The sequence below is a fragment of the Telopea speciosissima genome, chromosome 2, assembly GCF_018873765.1.
Source record: "Telopea speciosissima isolate NSW1024214 ecotype Mountain lineage chromosome 2, Tspe_v1, whole genome shotgun sequence".
In the NCBI taxonomy this organism is placed as follows: Eukaryota; Viridiplantae; Streptophyta; class Magnoliopsida; order Proteales; family Proteaceae; genus Telopea; species Telopea speciosissima.
The window spans coordinates 4,576,545-4,600,618 of record NC_057917.1 but is presented as its reverse complement, the minus strand read 5'-3'; the positions used below and the strand labels follow the sequence as shown (position 1 = coordinate 4,600,618).

General features: G+C 39.3%; 1 protein-coding gene and 1 long non-coding RNA gene across 4 annotated transcripts; one reads left to right on the top strand and one right to left on the bottom strand.

Moving 5' to 3' along the window:
• Positions 1–1,441: 1,441 nt before the first annotated feature.
• On the bottom strand, positions 1,442–13,129 carry LOC122652978. The gene is made up of 3 exons (XR_006331678.1): positions 13,099–13,129; positions 11,767–11,777; positions 1,442–1,547 (listed from the first exon to the last, which is right to left on the bottom strand). It is a non-coding gene; the product is annotated as an uncharacterized LOC122652978 (long non-coding RNA).
• Positions 1,721–24,074, top strand: LOC122652977 (nuclear transcription factor Y subunit B-1-like). 3 transcript variants are annotated; one of them, XM_043846875.1, is made up of 7 exons: positions 1,721–1,766; positions 1,800–2,017; positions 2,118–2,247; positions 2,439–2,444; positions 2,582–2,656; positions 23,701–23,789; positions 23,907–24,074. In XM_043846875.1, the coding sequence occupies exons 2-6, from the start codon at positions 1,803–1,805 to the stop codon at positions 23,743–23,745; spliced, it is 471 nt and encodes a 156-aa protein (XP_043702810.1). In that variant the 5' UTR covers positions 1,721–1,766; positions 1,800–1,802; the 3' UTR covers positions 23,746–23,789; positions 23,907–24,074. The 3 variants fall into 3 exon arrangements, with proteins under 3 accessions (XP_043702810.1, XP_043702808.1, XP_043702809.1); XM_043846873.1 differs by adding an exon at positions 2,767–2,817 and having other exon boundaries at positions 23,701–24,074; XM_043846874.1 differs by having other exon boundaries at positions 23,701–24,074.

Below are 24,074 nucleotides of genomic sequence, written 5' to 3'. Positions count from 1 at the left end.
ATATATAAAAAAATGCTAACTGATCATGTAAAATTACCACCCTACCTTTAAAATAAAAAATCCATCCATGTTTAATGCCCTGTTGTGCTCTCATTGACCATGCACTGATGCAAGGGCCACATGACCACCAGTGTTTTTTTTTTGGGTAAGACACCCGTGTGTACTACATGTTAGATAAATAACATTTGCTCTTTCAACCAAAAAAAAAAAAAAAACCATTTTTTTTCAATTTCAATTGTATAACTTTGCTCAATCGATGTCAATTTTTATTGATTTTGAAACATCCATAACCGATTTACCAAAAACAAAGAAAAACTAAAACCCATGCGGAACTGATATGGAAGTTCGATCAAATTGGTTTGGTTCTTTCGATTTATTCCGATCGATTTTTCAGTTCGGGATCCATAGACAACAAGGTTCAAAATCCAAGTATCGGATTCGGTATCGGTCATTGTCAAAACCTTTTCAGATCAAGATTGGATCGGTACAAATTGGTCAGGATCGGTCAAAACACCCCCAAAATCATTTTTTTATGGATCGGGTCATGTATCGGCCTAAGTTGATGGATGTTTTGATCTCGGGATTGGATCGACCGATATTAACCGGATCGGATCGATCAATATTGATCAAGATAATATAAAAATTTAAAAAAATCCTAAAGGCTTAAACAAATAAAAAAATATACAATCAGATGGGTCAAGGATCGAATCGGATCGACCGATCCAACCAAGTTGGCCGATCCAGTCAAACCTTATTGTATCGGTCTAATCTTAGGATCAACCTCGATCAATATCAATCCGGCCAATATCGGCCCATCCGATCCAAGATTCAGAACCATTAGACAGAGGTTTGGGACTTCGGAGAGAGATATCTTGATACGTTTCTATTAAATTTATTGGCGTATTTGGGCGACTATAGGTCTAATTTTTTTTTTATTGGTAAAGACTATAGATGTAAATTTATTTTTTTGGTAAGGAAGACTATAGATGTAATTGCATCTATAAAAAGTGTGATAGACTCAACACATCTCTTACCAAAAAAAATATATATATACTCAACACATCTGATGTGATGATACGATACGTGTGGCCCACAGATTTAACGGTAACAGATTGATTAACTCAGACGATTGACGGATTGACGGAAGCTTCCATGGTTTTATTTTAAATGCGGGGGAGTTGCAGACGAGCGCCGCCCGGTTAGAGACGTGTCAGTCGGTGAAGGCACGAGCGCGAGTGTGTGAAATCACCCAAGGGGATCCGAGTCGCTTGGAGTAGAAGGGACTGTTTTTTTGCTCGCATGAGAAATACAACAGAAACAGAAACTGCGAGGTCATGACCGTGAGACCGTGAGACCGTAAGACCGTGAGAGAGAGAAAGAGAGAGTTGGTTTGGGATATAAAAAGGAAGGAACAACGGACGGTGTAGATAAAGAAAGCAAAGCCTTAAGTTCTCATCTTAAACGTCTCATTCCTCCTTTCTTCTCCAGCGTCCGATCTCCTCTTCGGGGAAAAAAATCCATCGATTCTCTTCTCGACGCGCCAAATACTCTCTCTCAGGTATGTTTTGTCTTAATCCCTTCTGATTCTCTATCTCTTTCTCTCTCCACTTCTCCTCTTCTCCTCTTCTCTCAGTCTTCACTTTGTATTCTACTTCTCTGTTCCTCATATCTCTTCATCGTTTCTTGCTCAAATTTGCTATTATGGCATTGTCAGGATTAGGGTTTCTGCTTTTTGGACTGCTAGGGTTTCCGGTCCCGTTGATATTGTTCTGCAGCGACTGCTTTCTGAACCTACGGTGGTCATGGCCGATGGTCCGTCTAGCCCTGGCGGTGGTAGTCATGGGAGTGGTGACCAGAGCCCCCGTTCGAATGTTCGAGAGCAGGACAGGTACCTTCCAATCGCGAATATTAGCCGGATCATGAAGAAAGCTCTCCCTGCTAACGGAAAAATTGCCAAGGATGCCAAGGAGACGGTTCAGGAATGCGTCTCCGAGTTCATCAGTTTCATTACTAGCGAGTACGGATCAGGATCCTTTCTTACTAATTCGTTGATTAGGGTTTTTATTTTTTTTATTTTTTATCTTCTTCTTAATTTTATTATTGTGTCGGTGGTTTAGGGCAAGCGATAAGTGTCAGCGAGAGAAAAGAAAGACGATTAATGGTGATGATCTGCTCTGGGCGATGGCGACGTTGGGTTTCGAAGATTATATTGATCCCCTTAAGGTGTATCTGAATAGGTACAGAGAGGTAATTTGCGAACTTTCTTGTATGGTGTTTTTGTTTAGCTGAATTTTCTTTTTTATGGTCACCTGTGTTTGCTTATTCTTTTCATCGGTCTCCAATCTTATGCTCTTTGACTAGTTTGGAAAGTTTAAAACTAACTCGTTGATGTTTTCTTTTTCCCTGGTTGATTTTCGTGGATGGACGTGTTGCGGCAGATGGAGGTATTTTACCTCCCCTTTTATGTTGTAGCCCTGCTCTTTTTAGTTTTTCTGCTGTCCTCCGACATCTGTTCATCGTATCTTCTTTTCCATTCTTTGGAATGGTTACTCATCTTGTTGTCTATTTATGGTTCTGATAGGGTGATACCAAGGGATCTGCAAAGAGTGGTGATAAAAGGGATGCTGTTGGAGTTCAACCTGGTCCAAATGCACAGGTAATGGATTATCCACTTAAAGTTTGTCTGTGTTTCTAATCCTTCGTCATCCAGCTTACGTATAAATGCTTACAGTGGTGTATTTACTGTCTGGTAAATAAATTTCACAGATTGCTCATCAGGGATCCTTCACGCAAGGAGTGAGCTATATGAATTCTCAAGTAATAATTTCACCTCTGTTTCTATTTCAGCATTTAGATCAACATAGACATTCCGATCAAGCCAGACATTATGATAGTTAAATTAATTTCTAAATGAGGATCTTAAAATTTTCCACTGGAGATTGAAAATATTTAGACGGATGAATTTTTTTAGGGTCCAAGTCCTCCCTGTTCTCACACATTCCACTCTTCATGATAAATGGTGTAAACATTTGAGGGCAACACATATGGGAAAATGCCTGGAGGAAGTTGTGTTGAACTTCTTTCCATTTTTATGCACTTTAACCTCCTGTATTACTGGTCAATTCCGGGTGAAGAGGGATGCGGTTACCATATGAAGTATGTAAGAAAGAGGAAACATGTTCACACACTTGTTTGAAGCAACTTTTGATTTAAACACACATTGTGTATAAATTGCTTTCGTGGTATAAGTGGATCTTGATAATTTATTTGATATGAAATTTCTTTCACTTGTTTTCCGATTGAAAAAGTAGGCCATATCCTTAAATATTGACACCATTTATCTCCTTTCTTTCTATCTCAATTTTTCTGACGAGCTTTTCTTCACCAATAATTGAGTTCTTGTATGGCTGTATGTTTTTAGCTTTCTTGGATTCTCATTTATGTTGGTTTCTGTCTTTTTTTAACAAAAAGATTTTTGTAATTTTGTTTCCTCTCTCACTGAATTGCTTATTTGGTGATTGTATGAGCCTCCTTTATGATTAACATATTGTGAACAAATAATCGAGTGACAATTGATATTTGTAAAATAACTGCTGGTCTTTTCGTTTTTATTTTTAGCGGATGAAAGATTGGATTGGCACCATATATTTTTTCTTTTGTGCATTACGGTCTACCTGAGAGATTATAACTTAATATGGGAGCTCCATTTTCTATATTTCTTTTCAGATACTAATTAAAGTACAGGTAAATTGGGTGATAATATGCTAATCTAAATTATCCTTGGTAAAACAAAACTGCTTAAATGATTTTTGATGAAAGAGAAGTACGAATTTAAAGTTGATTGGTGATTCCATTTACTAGTGTTGTCTAGGCTAATGATTGAAATTTCACCTTGGGGTGACCCCCCCTAGAAACAGAAATCTGTCATCAATTTAGACAGGTTTCGCTCAGATTTTCCTCAATAGTGACAGTTTCCATATTTTGACCCCTGGTGAAACAGAAATATTTTGCCAAATTTAACAATTTTTCTTGAAACTGTAAATATTGGTCTAGGCGATGCCCAAGCGTGGCCTGGTTTTCGGCAGTCATTGAGGTCTAGATGATCTCATCCTAGGCATTTGGGCTACACGGTTACCTATAATTCTAGGCAGTTGAGACGCCTGGCACCATTTTTGGCGTTGATCACCTAGAAGAGACTTAGATAAGTGTTTGTTTGGCATGAGAAGTGTGCTGCTGCCTCACCCCTAATAATATGTTATGTCTGAACCTCAGAACTCGAAAGGGTCCCCTTAGATGTAAAGGGCCCTCTTTTAGGTTTCGGTCCCCTGAGTGCCCGACAACTTTTCCTACATAGTTGTCACGGCGGTTAGGCGAGATCCAAGGTGTTGGAGAGGGTAAGAAACCAAGGCGCCACCAAGTAGGTGACCAAGGCACCCAAGTCGACCAAAGTGCTTGGACGCCTAAGCAGCGCCTTGACAATTATGTTTTCCTATCGATTTTTTCTGCTCTTTTGAACTCTAATGGGTAACTCTCGTAAAGGGGGGAAGTTGATATTTTTGTTGGGCGGTCCTTTCCCTCTTCCCGTATTTTCTAGGCACTCTTACATCCGCCATTAGGTCGGGGGGATTTTGGATTGGCGATCTCATCTGTACTCTCTCTCTCTCTCTCAGATGTAAGTGGTAACATGATGTTACAGAGTCTAAAAAGACCTGCCCGGTGCTGGAAGGTTGGAAGAAGTGTCATTTGCTTTAAATGGAAGCCTCGGTAAACGGCGGCAGTAACTCTCTTGACTTATCTTATATAAAGCTTTGACCTACTCCTTGAGCAGGGATGTATGATTTATACAGGTAAGGGGGGTCATGTATACTCATGGGATGGCTTATATGGTGGAGTAATGATCTCCATAGTATCCAAATCCATCAAGATCCCTTTGTATAAATGTGATTGGTCCAATGAATGCATGAATTATTATTTGAGGGACTTTATTGTTTTATTGAAGCACAATGGGAACAATTGGTGTGGAATATATCTTTATGAATACCATTCAGAAACTTTCGTGTCAGAGCTTCCCCCTCTTTTAGTAACTTACCAACACAACCACTTAAACCAAAATGAAGGGTCACATGGTTAGTGGTATTGTATTTTTCTCTGTTTTATTATTTGACAATTGATTAATTTCTTAGTTGTCATTCCTATAACTTCTACTTCCATTAAGTTATTGCGGAGTTTCTATGAGGCCTTTTTTCTTTATTATTATTATTATTTTGGAAATAAAGATCAAACTCCCTTTTGATTGTGTCTTATTTCCTATCGTTTGATCTCTAGATACTCCTATTGTAGTGGTTTTTTGTTATTGGTCCCGTTTCTTGAAAAGGTCTAATCTAATGCCATGGTGGCCATGGCTACTGTTTAGTGATTGGTGTCAACCTAAATCAAATGTTGATGTGAGGGTGTCTAAATAAACTAGAAAATTCATATGTTATATGCCACTTCAGGTCGCGTATCCTATTTATTAGAATTTCCATATTTAAGACCTCTATGTCCATGTCTTTCTTTTTTCCGCTGATAGATAACTGGAAAACTTTTAGTTCTGAAGAGCAGAACAGAAAGGTAGTGGTAGAACAATGGAACAAACAGCAGAAATAAAAAAGAAGCTATGATACAACATTCCTGCCTAGGTCAACGATGAACAACAGCGAGGGACTATTAGGGGGATAAGAGTCCAAATATTAGACGTCTGTCACCCCTCCCCTAGCCTGCTCATCTGCCAGAACATTGGCTGATTGCAGTCTCCATACAAATGAGAGCCTCCCCTGAGCTCTTAATGATGTTGCTTTCTTGTTCAGATTTGCATGTCTCCAAGGGGGCAGACAACTATTTTACAGCCAACCAATTACCAACCTGGAATCTCCCTCAATCATAATGTCCAACCATTCATTTTACTAATACACTTCAAGGATTGCGAAGTTTTGCTGTAATAGAGTAAGATAAGCCAATAGAACATGGAAATACCGGCAAGACTTTCCCCTCCTGATCCTGAGAGACTCCTCCAATACCCACTGCACCCTGATTACCAATTGGTTTGACGTAAGGGAGGAGGAATGCAAAGATTATCATCTCCATGGAAGCCACCCTTGAAGAAGCTACTAAATCCCAATGTATAAGGAAGAAATTAACTCACTCTTCAAAAGTTTCCAGTCTAGACTCCCATCTAGCAGTCAACAATTTCAACCATCTCATGGGAAGGTCTAAGGCAGTCCCTAAGCATCCTATTATTCCTTTCTTCCCCGAATGGTCCACATAGTTGTCACGGTGACAGGAAACGTCTAGGCAACCTAGGTGTGCACATGCATGTAAGATGTAATTTTTAGGAGACTTAGGTGTAAATATTAATGTTTTTCTATAATTGGTCTTAATTTTAAAGATCTTTTGTGTGAAATAAAAGGTTCAATTTTTGTATTTTTATTTGGAATTGGAGAGCTTTAATAGGGAGGGGGGGATAGGGGATGGGGATGGGGATAGACCCCAAGGTGGTTTGAACTCATGACCTCTTATTTGAGGAGTTGGTCTTTTGCCAACTGAGCTGACCCCCTGGGGTAGGTTCAATTTCTTTACTTACAAATATAAAAGGATTGATACGTAAAATAGAGAAATATGCTACTTTATTTGTAAATATCTGAAAAATAACAATATATTAAAAAGGAAATGGCAAATCTTCTTCCCTCCTCCCCTTCGATGGTGGATTGATGCAGATCTGAAGAACTACATCGTAGGAAGAATAATGCAAAGTCGACCTCGAACCAGGGAAACCAGCAGGAGATCGGTTGCAGCAGGATCAATACAATAAAAGGAACAAACTTAAATAACTGAAACTCTTTTTATATTATTATTTTTCTGTTTACTTATGAAGTAGAACACAAAAAAGGATAAGAAGAAGAATAAAGGGATATAGAAGGGGGAATAGGATCAGCTCTCTCAGACCATCATCCTTTCACCCACAGTCTCTCAAGTCTTACCGTTGCCGCGTCTAACAGCTTCAATCTTAATTCTTTACTCTTCAATCTCTGTCCTCTTTTCTGTTCAGCCACATACTTATTTATAATGACCCAATTACAGAGCAACCCAATCCTAATCTAAAGAAACCTAAGAATCCTAGGGAAAAAGGAAAGTACAAATTTATAAAACCCAAAAAAGTAGAAGCTAAATTTTAGCCAATAAAGTCCCACGCAAGATATAAAAAGAATTCCTAAAATTTAGGAGTTGAAAGGCTATGTAATTCCTCCTTTCGCTAGCTTTCCATGGGCCCCACAGTAATCAATGATCTATCTCCTGCATGCGAGATGGCCATGGGGCCCACTTGAAATCTGGAAAAAACTTCCTCTCACATGGCATCTTCAATCTTGATCTCCAAGCTAGCAGGCTGTGGGTCCACGCAATCTGTTCTCTTATAATAAAAATCTCCATGAAATCAGCAAGATCGATAGTTGTATTCTCTCCCAAATAAGGCTGGCTCGATGGGTTTAATTAAACCCAGAATATGGGGTGAAAACATAACCGATCTGCATCAAAGAAGAAGTCCAAGTGGTTGCTGTTTTAGTTCTGTACTTTTCTTTTTCTGTTTTTTTTGTTTGGATTAATTTAATTGAACCTGGTCCAATTTTGGTTCATCTGTTGGTTCAATTTAAGTGAAATTTGATTTAATTTTTATTATGTAATCAGCTGAGCCCAGTTAGGGTTCAAATTCCTATTCCTACTCTGATTCTAGCTTCGTCTTTAGGATTGTCTTGGTGGAGGTTAGTGAGGACTTGTCCTATTTGATTTCCAACTTGAATTTTTACCTATTTAAGCAATAGAAGGCTCACTCCTTAGCACACGAATTTTAGAAAAGAAATCTTTGAGCTGCTTGCTGTCTCTACAACTTGTCTTCCTCGCGAAGAAAATCTTGTGTTTGATCAAGATTTGAAGGAATCGGTGCTCGATCTGATTGACACCTTGCGGTGGGAAGACCCGGGTGGGTCGTTGGGTTACTCTCTACATCCTCTACTACTGTTTTATTGCCTTGGAATTCTGAAATCAAGGTTTAACATCAAGTAAGTCTAAATTTGAAAACCTGCAACTAGGTCGTCTTCCCTTCTAGTAGGTTGCACGTTATGTGTTTTTTGTGAGAATTCTGCCCTGCCAAATCCAACCTTTAGTGCCTGTTGAATTTTGATCGAATCATCTTCAAACCCTAAGTGAGACTCGATCCAAGTTTCACTCCATCCAACCAGCCGATTGTTTGAAATTACACTTTACTCCTTACTCCTATCTCTACTAGGAAACCTCCATTACTCCAGATTTAACCATCTGATTTAGTTGTGGTTTTCAGCATATCTTCTCCCTCACCTTTTCCTCACTCAACCTAAGTTTTAAGCCAATTAAACCACCTGATTTCCTATTATCTAGATTTCTCATAATCTTAATTATCCTTTGATTATAAGATTCTGTTCTTGGTTACTGGTTCGAGCAATAAAATCCAGGACTACATTATGGACAACATGATGCCAGAAAGAACCTAAACGACATGATACCAGAAAGAACCAAAACCAGGGTACACCCTGTGGTGCGGAACCTGGGTGCTGGAAACACAATTTGGGTTCGCTATGGGCCAACCCGAGTACTAGATGACTCGATTGCAAGAAATAATGGCAGATCCGTAATTATATTGGAGTTTATAGAAGGGGGAGTGGCAAGACAATATCTAGAACTTAGAAGGCTGTTAGGTAGGAACAAGGGGGAGGACACAAAAAGGTATTTGAATTATTGATTTGGGATAGACTTGGATTGATGTTAAAATAAAGGGTATGGGGTAATAAAAGAGGGGTAATTTTGACACAAGGGACAAAACTAAGGATATCGAATTAGGAGGGTTGTTTTCAACCTCCAGATCATAATAGAGATGATGTAGATACACTAACTTGGACCGACCCAAACCCAGTTGGGTATCCAAACCAAGATGAACCGGGTCCCAACCATGTTCTAGTTCAGTAGGATATTTAGAATCTATTTTATTTGGGAAAGATATGCAATCTTTTATGTTGGGGTAGCTATTAGATATGTATGGAAATTTCCAATTTGAGTTTTATAGAGTTTCTATTTTAGTTAGTCTAAGTTTTAGGAAGTAATTAGGAGTCTTTTATTTCTCTTTTTACATATGATGTAATTCCCATCGTTGGAGACAGATTTGAAGAATGAATTGAGTTTATGGTTTGAGTAGCCTGAGGGCTGTGTGCGTGTGCACTTCTCCTCCCCCCCTCCCACTTCTTCTTATGCGATTTCTCCTCTTCCCTGCAACTCTGATTTTTCCCAGCTTCCTCTGTTTTTCCTAACCGGTCCTCCACCAATTTGGTATCAGAGACGAAGGATCCCACCTCCTTCTCTATCAATCTCTCTTCTTCCATTCTCCTTCTTGGCTTCTTCCCTGTATTCTTTCTCCGCGATGCTGTTCGACCCGTCACACCAGCTTCCCATCTCCTTCCCATCAACCACAGCAACCCCCTGTGATTCCCATTAAAAAAAAAAGCCTGCGTCACTCTCCATCTCCCATCCCTTTACATCAACCCCACTGAAACCCCAAACCCACCTTCCCTTTCCCTTATATCTCACTGTTACATTGGATAAAAAAAAAGTTGAAACCCTTCTACAAACCAATCGAACCACCGCTTCTCGTTTTTTCCCAGAACCAACCCCACTGTCTTTCTTTTCCTTTTAAATTTCTAACGACAAAAAAAAAAAGAGGAGAAGAGTTTCAGAGAATAGAAGAGAGAGCGAGAGAACTGAGAACCAAAAGAAAAAAAAGAACGAAATCACACCTGATTTTATTTCAGCAGCTGTGGTTCGAACTCCATCTCCAGCGTGCATCACTGGTCATTGAAGTGCCACTGCTGGCTTGATTCGAGCTCCTCGGTTGCAGCTCGCAGCACTTCTCCAGCCATCTCCTCTCTGGTTCTCCAGCGGTTGAAAGCAAGTCCATAACATCTTCTGACCCTACAATAAGTTCCCATTACTCCCCAATTTTCCTACATTACCCCTCCCTTCTAATGTCTTAATTGTTTTAAGGCTTAAATTCCTTTTTCCAGAATTGCCCCTCTTTCTACCCAAAATTGTCCTTTTTTTCTCTTTATTTTCTTTAATTTATCTTTTTCCCCCAAGTTACCCTTCTGGTGTCCTTTATTTCCACTTTATCCTAAATTTTCCTTAGCTCCCAAGTTTACCCCCTCCTCTATACGTGATGCTCCTCTGATGTGTTTCCCAAAATTACAATTCTGTCATTATTGTTATAGGTTTCACTTTATTTATAGGATTGCCATTAACTCTTTGATTTGAGTACTTTCTTCTGGCCATGGATTATTTTGTGTTCAAGTTTAGAGTTCGATTGCCCAATGGAAAGCTTGCTATGTTGTTTATTGATGATGGGCAAAGCAACAATTTCGTCTCATGATCTGTGGTAGAGATGTTATCAAAGAACGACCAGATCATTATTCACTTTGAGGATTATGTATTCGTCGAATTCTCCGTTTCTTATTATTGTGATGGAGCTCATTGTGAAGCGTTTGATTCTCCTTGGCATGTTATTAAATTGGTTCGTGAATGGCTAGACGAACGAAAAGGCATCATTGATCGTGACGGAAACTTGTGCACCCTACATCCTTTCCACATGCGCCAGATATTCAATCTTCATGGTTTAGTTGATGATGTTTGTTCCAAGCCAAAAGAGGCAGCACCAGTGATACAGCCTCAACCAGAACAGCCAATAGCGGCCACAGAAGATGAGCAGATCGTAGATCAAGTAACGACAGATTCCAGTGTAGTGAAAGCTATTCCACATAATGTCTTCGTTCTTCCCCATGATTTTCCAGCCATGGATGCACCCCAAAGCTTTATATGTTGGATTTTCTTCAAGTTGCAGACATGGAACCTATAGTCCCCACTCGTGAGCTTTTATTTTTACCATTTCTCAACACCGGGGGAATTGATGTAGATACACTACCTTGCACCGACCCAAACCTAGTTGGGTATCCAAACCAAGATGAATCGGGTCCCAACCATGTTTTGGTTCAGTAGGATATTTAGAATTTATTTTATTTGGGAAATCTTTTATTTTGGGGTTGTTATTAGATATGTAGGGAAATTTCCAAATTGAGGTTTATTGAGTTTCTAGTTTAGTTAGTCTAAGTTTTAGGAAGTAATTAGGAGTCTTTTATTTGTCTTTATATATGATGTAATTCCCATCGTTGGAGACAGATTTGAAGAATGAATTGAGTTTATAATTTGTCTAGCCTGAGGGCTGTGTGCGTGTGCACTCTTCTCCCCCCATCCTTCTTATGCGATTTCTCCTCTCTCTCTTGCAACTCTGATTTTTCCCAGCTTCCTTTCTTTCCTAACCGGCCCTCGACCTAGAGAGGCGGAAAAACAACACACTAAGAAGGAGAAGAACTCCTTCACTTGCTACCAGTTGGGCCTGAAATTTCAGGCGATGAGTCGCCACTCAAAGCCCTATCACATACAACTGACAGCAGGTCAAAAGAGTATGCAACAAATGAAAGAGACCAACCTGATTCAAGACCTGGTGGTAGGTACAATTGCAGGTTTGGTTGTGGTGCAATATATCACATGAGAATATTTTGGGATATTTTTTTGTTTAAAAATTACACTTTCATTCCCTTTATTTCTTGTAACCTAACAAACCTTTAGAAAAAATCTTCAGGAATGAGAAGGTTTGGGAACCATCAGCGTTTCTCAAGCATCCTGGAAGTCCATCACGGATCTGTCTTAGAAACAAAAAGGCTTCATAAACATGAGATGGTCTGGACAAACGTCAGGCTTCCTAAGTACCCAAGAAGTGTCCTAAACGTTCAATTGGGTATATGTATCCATTAAACCCAATTTATAGTAATTACAGTAATTTACATTCTTATTTAATATAAGTTATGTTGCCCCAAGGTTACATACCATAAAGTGTTCACAACTAAGGATAGAATTGGACATTCTATTAATATGGATGTCACATTTTATATTTTCGGAATGTGATTTAAGGTTATAAACATGAGTATTCGTCTTTTATGTGTATCAAACTAGATCTTTTAAGAATTTTGCATGGACTACTATCAGTTGTTTTAAGTAACAAGATTCTCTGTGATAGTTGTTGGTTCCCATACATGAGAGGTCCTTATCGTTGCAATTACACCTTGTGCATTTTGAAGTACCAAAGGATATATGCTCCCCCACACCAGTGAAACAACCATAGCCGCCACCATACACACTGAACTCCAACCAGTTGCTCTCTTCGGCAAAGGATGGGACATGCTAGTGCCCACTCGATCTGCTGCCCCCTATACTCAATCCTCCAATTGTGTTGGACAAGCTATCGATGTCCATACAATCAACCTGCTCATCTGGTCGGAATTAGAGACTTGGCTCTCTTGCGTAGCCTGCACCTGAGGAAGATAGATGTGCACCATGGTCCATATCCTGTTGGCATGATCAAATTGGGTCTCCTTAATGAATCGAATCGGCTTCAGCTCCCACACCTCCTTTGCCTAATCATACTCCTCTTGAAGTCCTGCGTATCTATCACCACCCCATCACCATTGTCTTCGTTGCTACAATCATCTCCACGAGTAGACAATGACGGTGTGCGAGTGTGGCCATTGGAATGGGACCAATCAGGGTTCTCATCATCCCTTCAAGTGTGGGCTTGAACGGTCTGAGTGTATGCGGCCCTCTGTAGCCATAAAGTCGTCCACATTAGCACCCGTCTGGTTGGCTATTTGGGATTCAGGCCTACCCCTAGCTTGATCCATCACTAGCTCACCTCTATCCCTCACCCACTCCACCAAGAGATTCTCCTCTGACTCTACCTCAAAAATTTCGGCAAGCTCGGTCGGGTCCCTGTCGTTCTCCATATCCATGTGTATGTGCTTCATCTTCAGCCTCATATTTTAGTGCGCTCATACACCATGTTTGCCAGACGTTGGCATCCCAATTGGTTCTCCCTTTCGGAGTGGATGAGCATAATCGTATGCTCACAGCCGAGGTGGAACATGTCTAGGCGAGCACCTTGATTGCTATCTTTCTCAATTCTTGTGCTTCACCCCCATACAACACCCACCATAGTTGTCAAGGCGTCGCTAGGCGCCTTGGACGCTTAATTGGTATCGCCTTGATTTTTGACCCTCTCCAATGCCTCGGGTTGCCTAGACGCCGTGACAAGTATGACACCCACCTTTCAGCTGCATTACAGTAATATGACATGTTAGCGCCTTAGCGGTGGGGGCTCCAAAACTCCCCAAGACATCTAATGCAGACCCGGGTTGGAATAACCCTTTATCGGGTTTTGCTTGTGAACCCACCCAAGCAAAGAAGCACTCAAATTCAAAGTTGATGGCAAAACAGTAAATATTTGAAGTCTCACAAGAGCAATGGCAGAATGGTAATTAATGGAAGGTTTTAATGGATGAGTGGCAGAACTGTAATTTAATGGAATCCACTATAAAAAAGACAAATGAATGGGTATAACGTGTTAGTGGGAGGGGTATTCTTGGAATTGAAACACTTAAATGGCGGTAAACAAAGTAACATCAGAAAAGAAAGGGTTTTTATGTGAATAAGGTAATAGGCCTTTACTTGCAAAATTAAATAACTTGCTTCTTCTTCAACCTTCGACAAAGATAACCAGCAGCACCTGGATGAGTTTTAATCAATAGAACCTCCTAACAGTGGAACCAAATCGCAGGAGATTTCAAAGGCAAGTTCGTAATTCCAGTCCTTTTCAAGCCCACACCAAGGCTGAACCAACAAGCAAAAATAAAGCAAGGAAAACCCTCTGCAACCTAATCTGGCACAAGAACAGGACCAGATTTGAAGTTCTTGTTATAACTCTCAGCAAAGGCCAAATCTCGGTTCGAACCTCTGTAGGGTGTGTCGTTTCTATCGCAGGAAAGACCCCTTAGAACCTCAAACTAATCTGAAGAGTATCCATAGAGATCGATGCCAATGATTGGGGCACTGCTGGTACCGTCAGAAACAGGGGAGAAACCAGAACGAAGAAGAATAATGAAAGAGAGAAGGAGCAGGAAAGAGAGAGAGAGAGAGGTCACACGATCTTGTTAGTACCAATCTGGTAACTAAACCAAAAAAAATTTTCATTCAAATCTGATTATTGTTTGATTACACTGATATTCAAAGAAAAACAACTAAAAGGCTCCAAATTAAACTCTAAAACTGAAATTAACCTTAACTCTAATGGACTCATAACTTTAAAAAAATCCTAGATAGACTCTACCACTAAATAACGTATTAAAACTAAGACAAAATTACGTGATAAACTACTGATAAAAACCCTATTAAATAAATAAATTAAATATCCTACTGAACCCAAAGACCCGGTTGGACCCGGTTCATCTTCACATGGATACCCAAGTGGGTTTGGGTCGGTCCAAGACACTGTACCTGCATCAGCATCCTTGAAACTTTTTATCTATACCCATTTGGAAAATTGTTAATGTTAGCAATAAATACCAGTTGGGTTAATTACTTACTATATTCCTAAGTTTCAAATAGACTGTATTGTATTACAAGCTCAAACTTGGCAACCACTTGCTTCACTGCTTGTAGAGGATTCGGATTCAACTAAGTCTATGGATATATAGATACTAGGGTTTTATATAGTTTGTTGAAAATTGACATATAGATATTTTCTGAGTATTGTAATATATTCTATAAATTATAAACTGCAATTTAAATTAGGTACACTTAAGAAAATACTTATCAACCTTATTCAGTGGATGAATCAGTTGAAGCTCCCAGTGATGATTGATAATCTTAAGGAGGTCATGTTGCCATGTGTGATGCAGATTCATCACCAAATAGGGCTTGTTTCATTGGGAATAAGTCTAGGGTTGGGTTACATACATGTTGGGCCTTTGATCCCATGGGTTTCTAATGTAATAGGCCACTTTTATGGGCCTAAAATATGGGTAAATAGGTTGCATACAGGATTGGCTCCCATACTTAGTTTTATTTCCATACTTAGCTTTTTATTTGGTGTTTTAAATTGAACCGGTTCAACCAATGGTTCAATTTAAGTGATTTTATTAGTTTTTCTTTTAGTTGTTTAGTTAGGCTGGATTAGGACTCTATTTTGAGTCTATTTCAGTTTCCTAGTCAGTTTAAACTAGCTAATAGGTGAGGGATAGGATTAGGCCTCTCCTTTTTAGTGTCTAAGTCTATTTTTGAGTCTTCTATATAAGTTTGTAAGGGAGGCCAGCATTGAAGACGAATTCTGATTAATAAAAACTCAGCTTTATGCTTGTTGCCTTTGTTGTTGCTATTCTCTCCTATAAGGTCCAGTCTTGTGAGTCATATCAAGAACCCCCCTTGTGAGTCATATCAAAGATTGAAGGACTGGAATCCTTAGTGACTCCTTGCATCTTGTAGATCGGGAAGTCCTCTCTTAGCTCTTCTTCAATCTGCTACTGTTGGAGATCAGTGTTATTCAAGCTTTGTCTATATAGGATTACATTAATTGGTATCAGAGCTATGGCAGAGGGAAGCTCCAACCAAGCCTTGAAAGACCCACCTCCATTCATTTTTAAGACCCGAGTTCGTCTACCCAATGGGAGTACAACCATATTAATTGTTGATGAGAGGCGACGTAACAACATTATTTCACAATCCGTGGTGGATATGTTGTCCCAGTCAAGAGAGATTTGCATCATGCCTACAGGTCAAGTTTTTGTTGAATTTGAGCGTTCCTCATACTCTGATGGTGCTTGGTGTTAGCCGGTACCATCTCCAAGGAGCGTTATTGCAGTAGGTTGTAATTGGTTGGATGTGCGACAAGGTTGGACTGAACCTGAAAACAACTGGTGTGTCCTACCTAATCGACACCATCTATACCATTGTTTTACTTTAAAAGGGTTACAACCAAAGGTGACCACATTGACTGTACAGCCATAGGGACAGCCGAACATGTCAACTCAAACACAAGTGGCATCGACTGTGTTTGAAGTTTCACCAATGATGGATGCACCACTAAGGCGGTTTGTGTTAAAGAGATTCAAGAACCTATAGCTAAAGAAATTCAAGTAGACCAAGCTGCACCAATAGTTGAGATTATGGTCGAGAAGCTCGGCCATCAAATTGATGTGGAGGTCCAAAACACAAGGGTAGAAGAAACTACTGAAGAGGTCTACACTGAAGAGAGCAAAGTAGACAAGACTAAGGACATGGAAGATGAAGTGGCGATTGAGAACACTCCACAAGAAATCATTGACATCCAAGATGTTGTTCTTGAAGAAGTCGAGCACATAGAGTTTGTTATACCACTATGGTTCTTTGAAGAGAAAGCTCCACGCCTTGAAGACTACATCCCTAAAGTCTACAAGCAATCAGAATTCTGCTTGGGAATGGTCAAAGCTGCTACTCACATGTTGTTTACCCCTCATCACTACAAAATTCGAACAAGCTGGGGAGAGTTGATGCAGATTCATCACCAAATAGGGCTTGTTTCATTGGGAATAAGTCTAGGGTTGGGTTACAAACATGTTGGGCCTTTGATCCCTTGGGTTTCCAATGTAATAGGCCACTTTTATGGGCCTAAAATATGGGTAAATAGGTTGCATACGGGATTAGCTCCCATACTTAGTTTTATTTCCATACTTGGCTTTTTATTTGGTGTTTTAAATTGAATCGGTTCAACCAATGGTTCAATTTAAGTGATTTTATTAGTTTTTCTTTTAGTTGTTTAGTTAGGTTGGATTAGGACTCTATTTTGAGTCTATTTCAGTTTCCTAATCAGTTTAAGCTAGTTAATAGGTTAGGGATAGGATTAGGTCTTTCTTTTTTAGTGTCTAAGTCTATTTTTGAGTCTTCTATATAAGTTTGTAAGGGAGGCCAGCATTGAAGACGAATTTTTATTAATAAAAACTCAGCTTTATGCTTGTTGCCTTTGTTGCTGCTATTCTCTCCTATGAGATCCAGTCTTGTGAGTCATATCAAGACCCCCCTCCTTGTGAGTCATATCAAGGATTGAAGGACTGGAATCCCCAGTGACTCCTTGCATCTTGTAGATCGGGAGGTCCTCTCTTAGCTCTTCTTCAATCTGCTACTGTTGGAGATCAGTGTTATTCAAGCTTTGTCTATATGGGATTACATTAATGTGGCATCATATTATACACATGATCCTTCATCACGTCCACAACAATATTCAACTATGGCATGGTGGGCTTGAAAGTAGAGTCCACCAACCTCAAGACCTTTACCCCACCGGGCCCAAGACTTTTGCCACCTTATGCCGGTGGTTCCAAAACTCCTCAGATGAAATGGTAGACTATGCTACCCTACTACTAGGGAAACTTGATTCCCTCCACCCAAACCACTCCTCAGATGCAAATATAGATCTGAGGCCGGCCTTCTTCGCCTCAAAGCTTTTTAGTGCAATGTAGTTTGCGGTGAATCTAGTGATGCTAAGCCTGACCAAGTCCCCACCACACTTCTTCCTCGGCAAGTTTAGTGCAAACCCATGGTTGTTGGCAAAGGTGCTTATTGTCTCGTTCTCTCAACCATACCCTACACCAATTTTGTCTTTCCTGTGCCCTTCAGCATGAGGTCAATGCAATGGGCTGCACAAGGGGTCTAGAACATAGTTGTCAAGGCGTCGCCTAAGCGTTCAGGCGGAATTTTGGAGGCGCATTTATGTAAATGAAACATTTACTTAAGATATTATTCATAAATAAGCAAATACCCCCTATTTGAACCCAATAAACATAGTTAAAAAATAAAATTCCAAAAAGATAAAAAGTCAACCCCCCCCCCCTTCAAGAACAAAAACGATTTTTGGCAGTAGGTGAAATTTTCAACTTTCTAATGTTGGAGTTTTTTTTCAAAGCTAAAAATTCCATAAATCTTAAAATGGTAGAACATTGCTAAAAACAAAAGTGCTGTAAAATATTCATTTGTATTGATATATAATAAAATATTGTCATTCAGAGCAATTTTGATAGCATTCGCACATATCAAATAAGGTTTGACTGGAACATAATTCCTTCAATATAAATCAAATTTAAGCAATCTTGGATTTATTGGAAAGCTGGTTTTGTGTTCTACCCAATACAAAAAAGTTTCGTGTAAAAATAAAATCATATGACAAGTCAAACTTCTTAGAGAATCAAAACATTTCTGTAAATTGAGAGAATTTAATTATTTATAGATAAGATCATATTTTCTAAGAATAATATAAACCAAATGTGAGACTAGGTATACCAAGACAGTGACCAATTCCAAGAACAGTATGAACCATATGTATGTTTTGATTGTTTTAAACTTCCAATATCTTACTTCTTTGATTCTGTTGCCTTCTCGGTCTATGTTGATTTTTGATGACTTGATGTGGCTTAATATTGATTTTTGATGACTTGGCTTAATGTTGATTTTTGATGATATAAGGTATATATTGTAGCATACTAAATAATGTTAGAAAAGAGGGGAAATAAAAAATAACACTTGTGCGCTTTGGACGCCTAGGCAGGCACCTTGCCGCTTAAGCACTTAGACACCCCTCCACTGCCATGGGTCGCCTTGCCGCCTTGATAACTATGGTCTAGAAGAGCCGTTACCTATTATTATGCTTTAACTTGTCACCGTCCTTAAAGTTGCTTCCGTTGTCCTTCACAATCTGGACAACGTTCTCCACTCCCACCTCCTAGAGTATATCTTTTAGAAACCTATAAATGTATTTTGGATCATTTTTCTCTTTGGATGCATCCACATAGTTGAGGAATACTGTCCTCCACTCATAGGAAACCATAAAGTTGATGATGGACTTTCTCATGGGCTCACTCCAACCATCACACATGATCGTCACCCCGTAGCTCTTCCACATCCCCTTCAGGCCATCTATGATCTATATGCTCCTGAAGATCCTGTTTCTGCTAGGGCTAATACACATTCATCACCTCGCATGCAGAGGGCCCCTTGACCCTTGGGCCAGCCTCGGCCACCGTATCTAGCATAGTCTGATAATAGGGCCCCGTAGTGGTGTTTGCTGGGATGTTGTGGAATAACAACCACCTAGACATAGCCTCCCCAACTTTCCCCTTCTCATCACTCCACATGTCCTCCCGCCATGTGTGCAGATATGACCTTAGAAATCTCCACAGGAACCATAGAGCATGTGGCCACATCTTTAACATTTGTAGCCAAATGTTGTTTCAATCTTATGGCCCCACTTCTCATGATCTTCTTACCATAGTAATTACACTGTTTTTCTTGTCACTTCCAATTGGCACTCCATGCCTCCATTCTATGTCTCCCCTGTCATCATCTCTTCCCTAGGCAGCCATTATCTCACCATCATATTGTTGCATGAAGAAAACAAGCCATCATTAATTGAAGCACATCAATCGAGACCACAAAAATAACTATGTAGCTACTTATTAATTTTCCCCTAAGCCTTATGTTTTTCTCTAAATTAAAAATATTTATTTCATAATTTTTATGCATAAAAATATTGGCCTAATACAACAAAAGCAAATCTGGTATAGTATAATATAAGCCTCATGCATTTCAAAGCATGCTGAAATTACTGCCATAGTTTTTCTTTACTTGTCAAACTGACAGAATATTTTTCCTTGTTTTTCTCTATTTTTTTAATTTTAAGTTATTTTTATTTATTTTGAAATAAAAAAAAAAATATTTACCGGTAGGAAAAAAATAGACTCCGTGAGGACGTAGATCGGCCAATGGTGTCTAACATATATAAAATTGAGCCCCATCCAATTGATATTAACCCTAATTTTTCACAATTTTGTTGTAGGAAATATATTTTCAAACCAGAAAAATAAAAAATATATATAAACAAAAAATACTCGACACTATGAGGTTGTAGATCTGCCTCCGGTGTCTTAACAACAACTCAGCCTTATCCCAACTAAATGGGGTCGGCTACATGGATCCTTACCCTCCAATCATCTCTATTTGAGGTCATACTTGATACAAGGCCTAAGCTATACACGCCTTTTCTCACTTCTTCTCCTAAGGGTCATTTTAGGTCCTCCTTTAATCTGAATTAAATCACTCCTCCTTACTGGATCATCCAAAGGTCTCTGTTGAACATGGCCATACCACCTCAAACGACTTTCTCGTAGATCTGCCTCCGGTGTCTTAACATATAAAAATGTCATCATCAATTATCGGGCATTTACCATATTTTTTGCAACAGTATTCATTTTTGGTAAAAGTTCATTACCTGGAACGGTTGAATGTTGCCAAATCTTTGCTAATATGCAGCAACCGATATCTTTATAGTGATGTGGCAACCCCCAGTAGCATATTCCAGCAATTTGATGAGGTGATGTGGCTAAAAGCAAAAGAGGTGTTTTCTTCTTCTCCCAAGTGAAAGAACTGAAACAGTAGAATTCTTCTCGGAATTTCAACTACAACTCACGAAACCATGTGTTTAAGTAAGGTGAATGTATCGTTTTGGCACTTGGAGGCGAAATTTCGACTGAAATGATGCTTATTCTGGGTTTTGCCTAGTGTTTCCGTATCGGCAAGTTCGGAATTTGCAAAACAAGTGAAAAATTCGCCATAGATTTGGCAAAATTCTGAACTATGACTAAAATTGAGCAAACATAAATCTTTTGCTGCACAAGCTGTCGTAGTATTGGAGATTTGGATATTGAGAAACGCACGAGTGTTTGTAGTAGCATTGCCCCCTTTTAGAAGCTGGATCTTGTTGGTAGATCAAAATATGGACAAGGTGTTGGCACTTATTTCCAGCAATCCATCACATCAAGGTATAAGCACCGTTCATTCCTCTACTCACGAAGTACCTCGGCATTCCCGGCTGGGTTGCCATTTATTGAATGAGCGGAACCTCCTTGTCTCTGTTGCTTCGGTCCACCTTTACCCGTATCCTGCGTTGGTTGGTGAATCTCTGGCTCTCAGACTAGGGATGCTAATTGTTGCTTCGGTCGGCATTTGTAGTGTTGTGCTTCACTCGGACCATCAATTCCAAATGTGGGAGGGGCATGGTTTGATTTACTACATGTCAAATTTCAGATCCAAATTTGCTCTTATTTCCCTTATTGTTTTCACAATCATATGCCACTCCATTTATTTCAGCCGTCAAATTTTTTTGAACCATCTTTACAAAATATTATTTTTCTGAGTGAATTCTCAGAGCTTTGTTTTGTCATGTGGCCAACTCCGTCTGAGTTGAAATTTCACATGTGAGCTGGGACTGTGAGCCCTTTCTGTCCACCTAATTTGTATTCTATTTGGCCCATCATTAGGAATATGTTAGGGCCATAGGCTTTTCTAACTGGCCATCCAGGATATCATTCTTCTTACCTAATATATGCATCTTTGTGAAATATGTGTTTTGTTATGCATGTATACTTTTCTTTTTAATTTCATTTAGTCTTTAATAGTATTTCACTTTAGTACACTGTTTATTTAGGGCTCTCTTTATTTCTGTGGAAATATATTTTCTGGAAAATCAATCTGATCTTTTTTTTTCTTCCCCCCCCCCCCTATTCTAATTGTACATGGCAAGGAAGCATCTTTTATCATGGTTGGTTCTTTTCTCTGGAGTCATGATGGCTGTTGTATCATTAACAAAGTTGCCACTTTTTTTATTTTTTTTGGGGGGGGGGGGGGGGCCAGCATCCACATATGATTGAATTGGAAGTTCTTAGCCTAGTTGTTCTATTGCATTTCAGCAAAAGAATATCTGTTCCTTTCACGTCTGCAATTTGCTCATTAAGATGATTCAACAACAACTACTTAGCCTTATCCCAACTAAATGGGGTCGGCTACACAGATCCTTCGACACAAAGTAGAAGAAAAGAAACACAACATCGTAACAAAAGTAAAAAACACAAACTAGCTCGGTCGGCTACACGGATCCTTGCCCTCCGATCAGCTCTATTCGACGTCATACTTGAGACGAGACCTAAACTATGCATGTCTTCCAACTTATTCTTGTGTTTGATGTATTGCATCCGTATATTTGATATGAGGGTAATCACAATCTTCCAATGAATTTTCGCTCGATGGCTGGTTCCTCGATGTCATGGTGAGACCCCCTCCTATCATCATTGTCCCATTCACCTGCTGTTGAGTCTTGCCTTTGTCCGTCCTTCAAAGATCTAATGAAGCTCCGTTCTTCTTCTACTTCTTCTCCTTTGCCACGTGGATCATTTCCACCGGCACTGCTGCATCTCTCCCCTCTCTCTGTAAGCCGAGAGTAACATTATTAACCACCATCGATTGGTTACAACTGATTTCGAAACTGGGTATCTCAAGTCCACAATGAGTTGTGATTATGTAAAGATTACAAGTTTGTTGCGATGTTTGATGCAGATTTTTAACCAAACCTAGTTTTCCTTGAAATGGATATGTTTTGCTTGGATTTATTGATTAAAAGCCACATGGTTTAGAGCTTCATAACTGTAGATACCTTCCTCCACTACAGTGTTTTCCTCTGCTTGTACAGCCTTAACCCTCCCCCCCTCCCCAACCCACAAAAAAAAAAAAAACACTTCAATTCCTCTTTGTGTTTTCATTTTTGCATTGGATCTAGAATGAAAAAAAAAGAGAATTTAATAGGGTTTTTGAGATTTCTGACAGGGAGACCTTGTTTTTGGTATTGCAACCTCAAATGGGTTTTCTTGTTTTCAAGATCTAGCTATTAATGTAAACTCAACCTCGAACCAGGGAAACCAGAGGGAGATCGGTTGCAGCAGGATCAATACAATGAAAACAACAAAAATATAATCACTAAAACAGTTTTATTTCTATTTGCTGTTTGCATATGAAGGAGAGCATAAAAGGATAAGAAAAAGAAGAAGGGGATATAGAAGGGGGAATAGGATCAGCTATCTCAGCCCATCATCCTCTCACCCAGGGCTTCTCACCCACGGTATCTCACTGTTGTCGCATCGCACAGCTTCATCAATAGCTCCTCTCTTCAATCACTGTCTCGTTTCTGTTCAGCCACACACATGTATTTATAATAAAACTACCCAATCCTAATCAAGTAAGAAACTAATTCATAAAACCTATAAATAGAAACTAGACTCTTAACTAGGATTCCCGATTAGGATTACAACTCAAATAGGGAACTTAAATAAGTGTTTAATAATAAAAATAACACCAAAAATCAACTCCTTGTTATTTACTTATTTTGGATATGGTGTTTAATAAGTCTTCTCCCTATCCTCCTCGAGTTTCCCTTCTCCCTTTTTTGGATCATCTTTAGGGGAAGCATAATCATATGCTTAGATGAGGATTATGTAATCACTTTCTGACCCTGATAATCATTCATTGAGTGGAACCTGAAATTTCATGAGTCTTGGAGTGATAATATTTAGAAACGGTATCATGAAAGCTTACTTGATTAGAAATTCTATTTATACTGCATCCACTTGAGTTTATAGGGGACACTACTGACTGTATTGGTTAGGAACTTCGTAGCTTAAACATGAGTTGTGCTGTTTGTAATAAAGCCAACCCTTGTAGATACATACTGGCAGAGCTGAAATCAACAAGTGCCAATTTTCTTATTGTAACATTTTGGTGGACTATATAGGTAAGTGTATGGTGAGATGTAACTCTGTTCTGATAATAATATTGCTTTCTGGAATGTTGCTGCAGTCACAGGGACAGCATCTTATGGTTCCCATGCACGGCACGGAATAAAGATTCTCTCCTCCAATATGACCAACTTATGCTAAATTCGATTGCTATAGATCTTATTTTGCATCCATGGTACAGAGTGCTGTTCTTCTGATTCCCTGCAGCGTTTGGAGTAGTGATGTTCATTTCACATTGGGATGACAGGTTAATTCTTTTAATGGCTTGGCTGTATATTTGGGTGCTTTAAGTAGACTGACCCGTTGACGAAATACACATTTGAAGGATTTGTTATAATTTATTTGCTGTTATTGTCGAGCTGTATAGCAGAAAAACGCTATGTTATGATTCTGATTGGTGGTTTGTTTTGATGGATAATATGGGGACTATTGTGC

Bases quoted from the DNA above. Each gene is read 5' to 3' on its own strand.
- LOC122652977 (XM_043846873.1), top strand. From the start codon at position 1,803: ATGGCCGATGGTCCGTCTAGCCCTGGCGGTGGTAGTCATGGGAGTGGT. The intron at 2,018-2,117 runs GTACGGATCAGG...TCGGTGGTTTAG, and splicing joins ATCAGTTTCATTACTAGCGA to GGCAAGCGATAAGTGTCAGC. The intron at 2,818-23,700 runs GTAATAATTTCA...ATGTTGCTGCAG, and splicing joins TGAGCTATATGAATTCTCAA to TCACAGGGACAGCATCTTAT.